The sequence below is a fragment of the Notamacropus eugenii genome, chromosome 7, assembly GCF_028372415.1.
Source record: "Notamacropus eugenii isolate mMacEug1 chromosome 7, mMacEug1.pri_v2, whole genome shotgun sequence".
Classification (NCBI taxonomy): domain Eukaryota; kingdom Metazoa; phylum Chordata; class Mammalia; order Diprotodontia; family Macropodidae; genus Notamacropus; species Notamacropus eugenii.
This window is the reverse complement of record NC_092878.1, coordinates 135,786,375-135,798,705: the sequence shown is the minus strand read 5'-3', so window position 1 is coordinate 135,798,705 and position 12,331 is coordinate 135,786,375. Positions and strand designations below refer to the sequence as shown.

The window sequence follows — 12,331 nt, the reverse complement described above, 5'->3', positions numbered from 1 at the left end:
GTGGTTGCTGTCTCCCTGTCTACATGCTTCTTTGATTAGGCTTCCTTTTTTCTGATCCCTGAAACTCTCCTGAACAGGGCATTGAAGGGGTTTACTGTCCTCCTTCCCCTCCTCAGGCTTTCTTGATGAGTGCTCTGCCTTTCTATTGGCCTCCTTGATATTTTCTTAGTTAGAGGTTTGCCTTGGTCTACTGACCTTACCTGAGATTTTCTTGGTTGTGATGTTAGTAGCATCTGCATGAATGTGGGCTTCCAATCAATTAATCAATAAATTGCATTCATAATGACATCTTTGTGAAAATCCTTCTTCTAGCACCTTCAGTTTCTAGTTATCTAGTTCAGTACTGGTGTACGTGAAGTATCTTATTAAACTTTCTTTTGTGATTTTTGATCATCATCCTATCTGGTGCTCTTTTGATGATTGTTGGAGTAAAATAAGAGTTGGACTGCACTACACCTTAGAAGTAGCCATCTTAACTAGTAGCTTTCTGATTTCCCTTTCATTTCCTTTTTTTTTGTATTTAAATTTATTTATTTATGTTTTCAACATTCATTTCCACAAAATTTTGGGTTGCTAATTTTCTCCCCATTTCTCCCCTCCCCCCAACCCCAAAACGCTGAGCATTCTAATTATCCCTGTCACCAATATGTCCTCCCTTCTAACATCCCTCCCTTCCCTTATCCCCATCTTCTCTTTTGTCCTGAAGGGCAAGATAAATTTCTATACCCCATTACCTGTATTTCTTATTTACTAGTTGCAAGAACAATACTTAACAGTTGTTCCTAAAACTTTGAGTTCCAGCTTCTCTTCATCTCTCCCTCCCCACCCATTCCCTTTGGGAAGGCAAGCAGTTCAATATAAGCCATATCTGTGTAGTTTTGCAAATGACTTCCAAAAAGTTATGTTGTGTAAGACTAACTATATTTCCCTCCATCCTGTCCTGCCCCCTGTTTCTTCTATTCCCTCTTTTGATCCTATCCCTCCCCAAGAGTGTTGCCTGCTCCTATTGCTCTCCGTTCCACTGTCCCCTCCACCCTGCTTATCTCCTTCTCCCCCACTACCCTGTATTGTAAGATAGGTTTTCATACCAAAATGAGTGTGCATTTTATTCCTTCCTTTAGTCGAATGTGATGAGAGTAAGCTTCATGTCTTTTTCTCTCACCTCTCCCCCTTTTCCCTCACTGAAAAGTCTTTTACTTGTCTCTTTTATGAGAGATAATTTGCCCCATTCCATTTCTCCCTTTCTCCTCCCAATATATTTGTCTCTCACTGCTTAATTTCATTATTTTAAGATATAATCCCATCCCTTTCAATTCTCCCTGTGCTTTCTGTCTCTGTCTCTGTCTCTGTCTCTCTCTCTCTGTGTAATCCCACCAACTACCCAGATGCTGAAAAAAGTTTCAAGAGTTGCAAATATTGTCTTTCCCTGTAGGAATGTAAATAGTTCAACTTTAGTAAGTCCCTTATGACTTCTCTTTGCTGTTTATCTTTTCATGCTTCTCTTCATTCTTGTGTTTGAAAGTCAAATTTTCTTTTCAGCTCTGGTTTTTTCATCAAGAATTCTTGAAAGTCCTCTATTTCATTTAAAGACCATTCCCCCCCCCCCCCCCCGAAGTATTATACTCAGTTTTGCTGGGTAGGTGATTCTTGGTTTTAGTCCTAGTTCCTTTGACTTCTGGAATATCCTATTCCACTCCCTTCGATCCCTTAATGTAGAAGCTGCTAGATCTTGTGTTATCCTGACCATATTTCCACAATACTTGAATTGTTTCTTTCTAGCTGCTTGTAATATTTTCTCCTTGACCAGGGAACTCTGGAATTTGGCCACAATGTTCCTAGGAGTTTCTCTTTTTGGATCTCTTTCAGGAGGTGATTGGTGGATTCTTTCAGTATTTATTTTGCCCCTTGCTTCTAGAATATCAGGGCAATTTTCCTTGATAATTTCATGAAAGATGATGTCTAGGCTCTTTTTTTGATCAAGGCTTTCAGGTAGTCCCATAATTTTTAAATTGTCTCTCCTGAATCTATTTTCCAGGTCAGTTGGTTTTCCAATGAGATATTTCACATTATCTTCCATTTTTTCATTCTTTTGGTTTTGTTTTGTGATTTCTTAGTTTCTCATAAATTCATTAGCCTCCATCTGTTCCATTCAAATTTTTAAAGAACTGTTTTCTTCAGTGAGCTTTTGAACCTCCTTTTCCATTTGGCTAATTTTGCTTTGGAAAGAATTCTTCTCCTCATTGGCTTTTTGAACCTCTTTTGCCAATTGAGTTAGCCTATTTTTAAAGTTGTTATTTTCTTCAGCGTTTTTTTGGATCTCCTTTAGCAAAGTGTTGACCCACTTTTCATGCTTTTCTTGCATCACTCTTATTTCTCTTCCCAATTTTTCCTCCACCTGTCTTACTTGATTTTCAAAATCCTTTTTGAGCTCTTCCATGGCCTGAGCCCATTGAATATTTATTTTGGATGTTTGGGATACAGAAGCCTTGACTTTTACATCTTTCCCTGATGGTAAGCATTGTTCTTCCTCATCTGAAAGGATGGGAGAAGATATCTGTTCACCAAGACAGTAACCTTCTATGGTCTTATTTTTTTTCCCTTTTTTGGGCATTTTCCCCAACCAGTTGCTTGACTTTTGGGTCCTTTGTCAAGAGTAGGGTATACTCTGGGAATCTGTAAGATCTCAGTTCCTCCAAGGTGGCACAATGAAGCATATACTGGTCTGCATGCAGAGAGGGATTTTTGTGCACAGAATCTTAGCAGTTACCTCTCCACAGCCACCTGGCCTCCAGTTCCTCCACGTCAGCATTAGGGGCTGATTTTCAGATAAGCTGGATGGACAGGGCCACCATTCAGTGTGAGACAAAGACCAGCTCCCCTAGGGCCTCCACACAGGGCAGAGGCAAGACTCAGCTCTTCAGTGCCCCCAGGGGTTTTGACGCTCCAATAATGGATCCAGCTGCTGGGCCTGCCTATGTGGCCTCTGCAGTGGCTGCCTAAGACCAGAGCTATGGAAGGCCTTTCTTCCTTCCTGGCCAGCTGAAAAAACCCTGTCACTGACCTTTGGCACCTGTGGGTTAAGGGATCTGCGATCCCACTGTTGCTGGGGCCAGGGATTCTGTGACTGGAGATTCTGCCCCCAAGGGCTGTTTGTGAGCTGTGCTGGGCAGCCAAGGCTGGGCTGGGCTCCACTCTGCGACCTGTGCAACAGACGTTTCCCGTGGGCCTTTTAGGTCATCCTGGGCTGGAAATCTCCTCCACTCTGTTGTTCTCCACTTCTGCTGCTCCAGAATTTGTTGAGAGTCCCTCTCTACATGTATTTTATGGGCTGTGTGGGGAAACCCTGCATATGTGTGTCTTTCTACTCCACCACCTTGGCTCAGTCCCCCTCATTTACTTTTGCTAGATGACTATATCACCTATTTTTCTGGTCATACATATATTTAATGATGTATTTTATGTCATTTATTTTGTGCAAGTAATTATTGGTAATTGTCCTTTGGATTACTTGTAATCTTGATTCACAGAATCACAGAATTTTAGAGCTGGAAGTGATTTTAATAATCATTTAATATAATTCATACCCAAAAAAGAATCTTTATTATAGCATTTTTGACATATGGTCATCCATACTTTTTTTGAAGGCTTCCAATAAGGAGGATCTCTGTCCTGAGGTAGCCCATTCAATTCTTGGGCAGTTTTAGATATTAATTTTTTTCCTTTTCTTATAGCTTTATTGGTTAACACTTATTTTTTGAAAATTTGAATTTCAAATTCCCTCTCTCCTACTCCTTCTCCACCCATTGAGAAGGCAAGCAATATGATATCAATTATATATGTGAAGTCATGCAAAACATTTTCATATTAGCCATGTTGCAAAAAAAAAAAATCCAAAAAGAAAAAAATAAATGAAAAAGTATGCACAATTCATTAATTTTTTCTCTGGGGGTAGATAGCATTTTTAAACTATGGAATTGTCTTGCACTGGTATTGATCAGAGTATCTAAGTCTTTCATAGTCAATCCTTTTTACAATATTGCTATTACTATGTAAAGTGTTTCCCTTGTTCTGCTCACTTCACTTTGTATTCATTCATTTAAGTTTTTTTAAGTTTTTCTGAAACCATCCCTGTTGTCATTTATTATGGCACAATAGCATTCCATCACAATTTTTATCACTGTAAAGTGCCAAGTTAAGCTTAATACCTTAAATTATCTAAGGAGTGTCATTAAAAAAATGCTTCCTAAGTTTTATTATGGAATTTTAAAAACTTTATTAACGAACTGAAATTAAAAAAAAATAAAAATGTCCTCTTAGAGAGAAAAATTATAAAATAAAATTGTGATAGTTTTAATTTTTAATGGTTAAATTATTATTAAATATTATCTCAACTTTAATATCTTGAGAATTTTTTTCTGAGCTTTTTCTATAGTGGGCAGCAGAGTCACAAGGGGTATGTTTCAGGAAGACCAGAAGCTTCATCTGAAGAATGCCTTGTCTTTTGATGTCTGCTAAGCATTTTATTTTGGTTTTACTTTTTAATAAGTTGGTCCTGTGATTCTATACAGGGATTTTCTGTTAAACCTCATTAACTTGGTTCAAATATAATTAACTATCTTCCTAACTGCTAGTGAACAAATGCATTTTTTTTCCATTATGTATTTCAGGGAGTACCAGGACCTGGGAGTTATGACATTAAAAGTCAGTTTGGAAAAGTAGAGGGTGACATATCAAATATAAATGAAGCACATCCTGCTTTTCTTTCACAATGCAAGGTAAGATTTCACAATCATTTTTATGGATAAGTCCAGATAAGCTGAATGGACAAGTAGCAACCTGACTAAGAAAGATAAATAAGCATCATACTGGAACTTTTATGTGTAGGGAAAAAACAAAAACAGGGAAAAGCACATTTAAAGAAAACAGAAACATATAGCTAGATAGATCTTGATTAATTTCAATAATGGAGTCTTGTGAAAGGGTCACATTATTCAAAGTAACATAATAGATTTTCAATGGGCATCTGATACCAATGACCATATTTTGCATAATTATAACTTCATATTATTTGAATCTGAATAAATGTAACCACTTCATGGATTGTATTTACAATAACCTATTTGTACCTATTTGTATACCTATTTGTAGTTACACAGTGGGGAATCTAAGTATGAAAGACTGGTGGGTGGAACATTTAGCATTTATATTATTAAAATTGTATCCAGATTAATAGCCACAACAGAAATTATATGTAAAAACTGAAACTAGAAGACAGTCCATTTCAGTATAGGAAGCAACATAATTGAGCCTGAGTGAAATCTTCACTTTCACCTCTTGTTTGTGCATGGCAGTGGTGTGGAGCTGAGAGAGGTGGTCATCCTCCAGAATATGTTGTGGTTGACTTTGGAAGCTAACTCCTCTAACTCCTCTTAATACTTCCAGGCTTACTTAAAAGAAGAGTAGGGTATCTGATAGTCATTACTTTTCTATTCTTAATAATTGGATATCCTTGAATATCCAAATATCCTCCTGCTACTTGACAAGGGCCCAGTCCAGTCATGACAATGCCCACATCTAAGGATTTCTTCATAACACCCTCTGTATCATTAAAGCCCAGATTACTTCTCTGAAACTGTATGCAAATTATTTACCCTTGGTTGACCACTTCAGTTTTTTGTATTGATAGCTTATAAGGACAAGTCACATATTGAGAAAATAGTAAATCTCTCTGTTTAAGGCATGAGATCCCAGAACTAGGTGGCTTTTATAGATATGACATTGACTATCCTTGGCCCTCAGTGCCTGAAGGCCAAGGTTGCATTTCACCCCTCCCTCAGGGTCCTCTAGGACCCTTAATAGGGTTTGGAGTGTCTAGGCTTTCTGTAAATTACACTAGTCCTTACTAATGGTGAGTGTAGCGCTGAATGAGAATGTAGGAGTAGTACTTTGTATTATTTTAACCAGTAACAGTTGCATTAGCTTTTATGAAAGAATACTTACTTCTAAGATTTAATAACAAATATACAAAGACATAACGATAATTATAATACAAATATATTCTGTAACACATGGAATAAAACACCACTTTGTAGCACTTCATTATTGGGAGAGAAGGGCGTTAGGTTTACAATTTAGCTCAGTTCCTATGAGTATAGCCCTAAAGTCAAAGAATAAGACCCCCTTCAGTCTCAGTGCCCAGGTACCCTGGCTTCTAGGTGCTGTCCTGCCAAGCTGGCTGACTGTACGATCCTACATGCTACCTTGGCTCCAGGATCACCATGGCTCAGACTCTTGGGTGTGGTGGGCATTATCACTGGCATCTAAAACTACAAGGGACAGATTGAACAGAAGAAAACAATCCCAACCATTTCTTAGAGCCAGTGTAAAAGGAAGAGCAGGGAAAGGAAGTCCTTCTTCTCTTACTGTTTTAATTTATGGCACATGAGCTGAGGGTGGACTGTGAATTTCACTATCTGGACTCAACAGAGAAGGACTTGCGGGAAATAATGTGAGCCACAAAGAGACTTTGGCTAGTTTTAAAGACAGAGATCCTCCATATCAGAAGATATGAGAAAGGCTGGACATACCCTCTGGGATACTTTCTTCCATGTAAGACTCCTTGCATAGAGTACAAAGAGTAGTAGATGCTTGATACCTAAATACTGACCAAGAGGAACAATCCATTGTGGTGATATACAATTTTATACTGTCAAAAGATTAATTTTAATCTTTTAAAGTTCAGATAGAATATGCTTGCAATAAATTTATGAATTATATTTTAGATTCCAAAGGGACAAAATCATAGTAAATTCTAACAATTACAGAAATATCTATCAACCAACAAGAATTTTTAAGTACCCACAGTGTTCTAGCAACTGTGCTAGGAGTGGGTAATACAAAACAAAACAAAACAAAACAAAAAATTCTCTTGCTCTCAATGAGCTTACATTCTATCAGAGGAGAAAAAAACATACATATTCAAGTAAGATTAGAATATAAATGCAAGGTAGCTTTGGGAGAAAGGGTGCGAGCAGCCGGAGAATCAAGAAAAGTTTTAGGTAGAAGACAGAGCTTGAGCTGAGTTTTGAATCACTTTGTGGATTCTTTGAGACAGAAGGAAGGAGGAAGTATATTCTAGGCATTGGCAAGAGTCATTGATGAAGTGTAATGTCTGAGGAACATCACAAAAGTCAATTTGGCTAGAACACAGAGTATAGGAAGGAGAGCAATGGACAGCAAGGTTGGTAAGCTCACTTGGGGCTGAGTTGTGATGGTAGTTTAAATGCTAGGCAGGAGTTTATATTTTATTCAAGACAATAGGGAGCCAATGAAGATTATTGAGTAAGAATATTATTGCACAGGATGAAATTAAACTTATCTATAGTCATATGAAAAAATTCTCTGAATCAGCACTGATTAGAGAGGTGCACATCAAAACAATTCTGAGATACCATATCACACCTATCAGATTGGCTAACATGACAAAGCAGGAAGATGATAAATATCGGGAGAGATGGAACACTAATTCATTGTTGGTGGAGCTGTGAACTGATCCAGCCTTTCTGGAGAGCAATTTGGGACTATGCCCAAAGGGCTACAAAAATGTGCATACCCTTTGACCCAGCAATATTATTTCTAGGACTGTATCCTAAAGAGATCCTAAAAATGGGAAAAGGTCCCACTTGTACAAAAATATTTATAGGGGCTCTCTTTGTGGTAGCCAAGAAGTGGTAATCAAGAGAATGCCCATCAACTGGGGAGTGGCTGAACAAGTTGTGGTTTATTAAGGTAATGGAATACTATTGTGCTATAAGAAATGATGCACAGGAGGACTTCTGAGAGACCTGGAAGGACTTATATGACCTGATTCTGAGTGAAAGGAGTAGAACCAGGAGAACATTGTGCACAGGATCAGTCATAGTATGTGAGAACTATTTCTGGTAGACCTAGCCCTTCACAGCAATGCAAGAACCTAAGACATTCCCAAAGGACTTCTGTGGCAAAATGCCTTCCACATCAAGAGAAAGAACCATGGAAGCAAAATGCAGAATGAAGGAGAATTTTTTCTCTTGTGTTATGTTTTGTTTTGTTTTCCCATAGTTTTTCCTATTGATTTTTATTCTTCTATGCAACATGACTAATGTGAAAATGAGGTTAATAGGAATGTGTGTGTAGGACCCATATAAGATTTCATGCCATCTTGGGGAGGGAGTTGAGAGAGGGGGAGAAAATCGAGCGATTGGAAATGGTTGTAGAAAGCTGAAAACAAATAAATTAATTTAAAAAAGAAAAATGTAAGTGTGTCTGCACAAAGAGATTTTGAATAAAATAATGGAAGTGGACTAGCACACCATGCCAAGAATTCTTGATCCCCTGAACTGTGTTCTAGATAGTCAGTGGTTTTCAGTTTTGAATTTACCAAATAGATACAATCAGATCCCATTGAGAGAGAAGGACTTTCACCTACCCAAATGGATTTTACCAATTTATGCACATGCCCCAGGGCCTCATGGAAACAGCTGCTACTTTTCAATGTCTTATGGTGAAGGTGGTTAAAGACATTAACTAAATGGAATTCTTGTTGTATTTCACTGTCTTAGAAAAAATCCTGGAAAAGCATGAAAAAAGACTAATGGAAGTCTTAGATTGGTTACAAGAACTACTTGTTTGAAGCTGTTGAATTGGAAGTGTCAATTCTGTAGAGCTTATGTCAAGTTTTTATAGGTTACATAGTTTCATAGCAAAAAAGTAAGCACTAAGCCAAAGGGATCCAAGTGTTCCTCAGTAGCCAAATCAAGAAATAAAACAAAAGTTTCTGAGAGGAAGAGGCATAAATATCTAGGAACCAGAAAACTTCAGTAGTTGCTAAAGTATTGTGGGAAAAATTTCTCTGCATATGAATTCCTCACAAGGATTCAACCTAACCAAGTTAGAACCTTTGAGAGAAAATTCAAGGAAGTCAATGTCGGCAGGAATCAAACAGTCCAGCACCACATTTTAGCAATCTCAGGAAGATTCACTACTGAATATACTAAGGATCTTGAGTCCTGAGCAGAAATCTTTGTGGGAGTCAACATGTAGCAATTATCACGTATGCATGTAATGCTACCAGGCTTTACCTCATACTTGTTGATTTGGACCTTGAGCCACTTCTGTGTTTTGAAGAGAGGCAGCATAGTGCTTTGGAAAGTAGTGAATTTGGAATTGTACAGCCTAGGCTTGAATCTTGACTTTGATACCTATTAACTCTTTGACCTTGGGTAAGTCATTTAACCTCAGTATGCTTCAGTTTCCTCAACTATAAAAGGAGGGGCTTGACTACATGGTATTTAAGGTCCCTTCCATACCTAAGTCTATGATCCAGTGATCCTATTATCTTTTTATTTATTTTTTGGAGTCTCAGAAGATTGAATAATAGAGAAATGTAAGCATCATTATGTCTTGGCTGAGAATTTGACTGAAGGAAATGTCCTAAGTAGTCATAAATTCATTCAGAAGAGCTTTCACAGAAATAAAAGACACTATTATGTTTGAATTCAGTGTCAATAGCCTCAAGATTAAAAAAAAATACAAATGATAATTTGTATTGAACTATGTTTACTGAATATACAGGGTTTGTGTTCAGATGATGATTGCTTTTGTCCCCTAAAATTTCCTCAAAGGGCACCAAAAAGAAGAAAAGCAGGATCGAGTTGCCTATAGGGCATGTGCCACCTATGGAGTGCATGATATCATTATAATGTCTTACTATGAAGGAGATCTTTCAGAAGAGAGTCACTATGCTTTCTGAAGAAGATACTGAAGAGAAATACTAGAAGCGTGCTGGAGAATATACCAAGACAATGCATGAACATGGTCCTTACCAGTGCCTGGTCCATGAGGTATCCAGTAAAAACTTTGTCTATCTATAATCTAGAAGGACATGGAAAAATTGACAAAGAAATAGAGTATAAGAGCATCCAGACTAAAAGCAATGAGTTGAGGTAGAAACCTTTCTCAGCTCTTTGCTTTTGAGAACCTAATGCTTGCTTGGGTCCTGGCCTAGGTGCAAAAATTAGGATGAGGTGAGGTGACATGTAAGACCTTGGACAGGACTGGTTCTGCTATTCAGTAGCTCTACCTCTGTATTTTAATTTTGGTTCTTCTTTAATAAACATTATAATTTATCAAAGATGAAAAGAGATTAAAATTTCATTAGAAAGGGATCTGAGCCATAAGAGATTTATGAATGATAATTTTAGCTGTTCATACTGCCATAAAAAGATCTGGGAAAACCTGAGGGGCTGGCAAAAGCTGGTATTTCATGCACGGGCCAAGAGTGAGATAGCTGTAACTTTGAGAGCTTTCTAGGGTCTTACAACAGAAACTATGCCTTAGAAGTTTTTAATACTTTCATCTCTGGAACTTCTGCTCTGGGACCACGATGGCCAGATTAGTTACTGCTCCTCCTGACCCACTTTTTCAGGAAGGTCAGAGCTATGCTTCACTTAACTCCCTACTTCCAGTCCTTCTTCTCAACAGCCTTCCCAACCACCTTACCACTGACCATGGAATCTTCCTCTCCAGTTTTGAACCAGGATCAAATGAATTCTACCATTTTTCCTAGAACTTATGGGTCAATATAAATTTTCGTATGACCCCACTTTCAATTTCTGTCTCTCTGGATGGAAATGCCCTTCTTTGGTCTCTATGTATATTGTCTCCCTGTATTCCCATGTGAATCTCTTTAGGGCATGGACAGTCTTTGTTTTCATATTCATATTCTTAGCACTTAGCATACCAATGAGTACCTAGTAATAATTTGATAAAATTATTTTTCATTCTTTCATTCATTTGTTCATAACTGGTTATAGCAACCCACCTGATTTTGCATGTGTCCATTGAGTGATTTAGGACATTTTTCCTAACATGGAGCAGGCACTTCAAACCTAGTCCTAGTGTTATTAATAAATAGTCAAATTCAAGACTCTTCTAAGATTTCACCTTACATCTATCAAACTGGCAAAGATGACAAGAGAAGGGAGTAGTAATTGTTAGAGGGGTAGTGGGAAGACTGGTACAACAATATACTCTTGGCCAAACTGTTCTGCAAAATAGTTTGGAATTATGCTAAGAAAATGACTAAAATATCCTTACGCTCTGACTTGGAAATCTTACTAGTAGGCATATACCCCAAAGAGGTCAATGATAATAAGGAAGATCCTCTAGACTAAAATCTATACAGCAAAAAACAAAAATCCAAATCCAACCAGAAATAAAGTAGAAATTAGAAAATGAATGGCTGAACAAATAGAACATATGACTGCAATGGAATTTTATTACTCTGTAAGATAAAAGAACATGAAGAACACAGAGAAGCAATGGAAGATGTATGCGAACAGATGCTAAGGGAAGTAACGAGAATCAGCAAAATTTTGCACAGTATAAATGGAAAGAACAACAATGGAAAGCAACAAAAAATTGAAACTGATTGTTGTAAAATTAAAGTAATCAAGCTTGGTCCCAAAGAAGAAAAATAACAATATGCCGTCTTTGCTTTTTTGTAAAGGTGGGAAGATACAGGTGTGGAAGAATTCATACAACATTGAATTTGGTTGATCAGTTGCTTAGTTTCTTTGAACTCTTTTTTCTCTTTTTAACTCTTTTTGTAGTAAAAGATGACTCTCTGAAGGACATATTGGGAAATTAATGTTACATAAAAATGAAATATATCAATATATCTTAAAATAAAATAAAAAAGAATAAAATAGTTGGAAATTTTCTACTTTAATAACAAAACAAGGGCTTAGTTTATCTAGACTAATTGTAACATTACATGATAATCCAAGAATATTATATTCTTCTTATTGAAATTCAAGAATTTTATTGTTATTTTATCTAAACGATCTAAATAGTCTCATTACTACTAACTGTTATTAACTCATGGTCATTTCAGTGTGTCATTTTAGGTAAAAGTGTTATAAGGAGGCAAATAGACTAGTAGGTTTCAAGATTTAGTCACCTTATACCAAATACTGAATGATTCTGTGTCATGTTAAAATGACCTCTGTTTATTGTGGAATACTAGTAGGGTTACAAATGATATGGTATTTGCTATTAATTCACTTATATGTATAATATTCAGGTTGTTACTACAGGTGATTTATGATGTCAGAGAATTGTCAAAGCCCTTTGTCAGAGAGATTTGGAATGGTTTTATGTCCGAGTTAGCTGATTTGACAATGAATATGTATACCTTTTCCTGCTTACTAATTGGTGTTCTAAAGGGTTTTCAAAATGTAATTATCCTTATTATGATTATCTAGAAGCACACAGAAAGATTGCTTAAATT

The 12,331-nt window shown here is 37.0% G+C and overlaps 1 protein-coding gene across 2 annotated transcripts in view; it reads left to right on the top strand.

Moving 5' to 3' along the window:
- The window catches only part of STPG2 (sperm tail PG-rich repeat containing 2), a 579,741-nt gene that overhangs the window by 97,266 nt on the left and 470,144 nt on the right, over positions 1–12,331 (top strand). For both annotated transcript variants that reach the window (XM_072624685.1, XM_072624686.1), the window contains exon 7: positions 4,668–4,775. In XM_072624685.1, the coding sequence (XP_072480786.1) occupies positions 4,668–4,775 (108 nt within the window). The remainder of the gene's footprint in view (positions 1–4,667; positions 4,776–12,331) is intronic.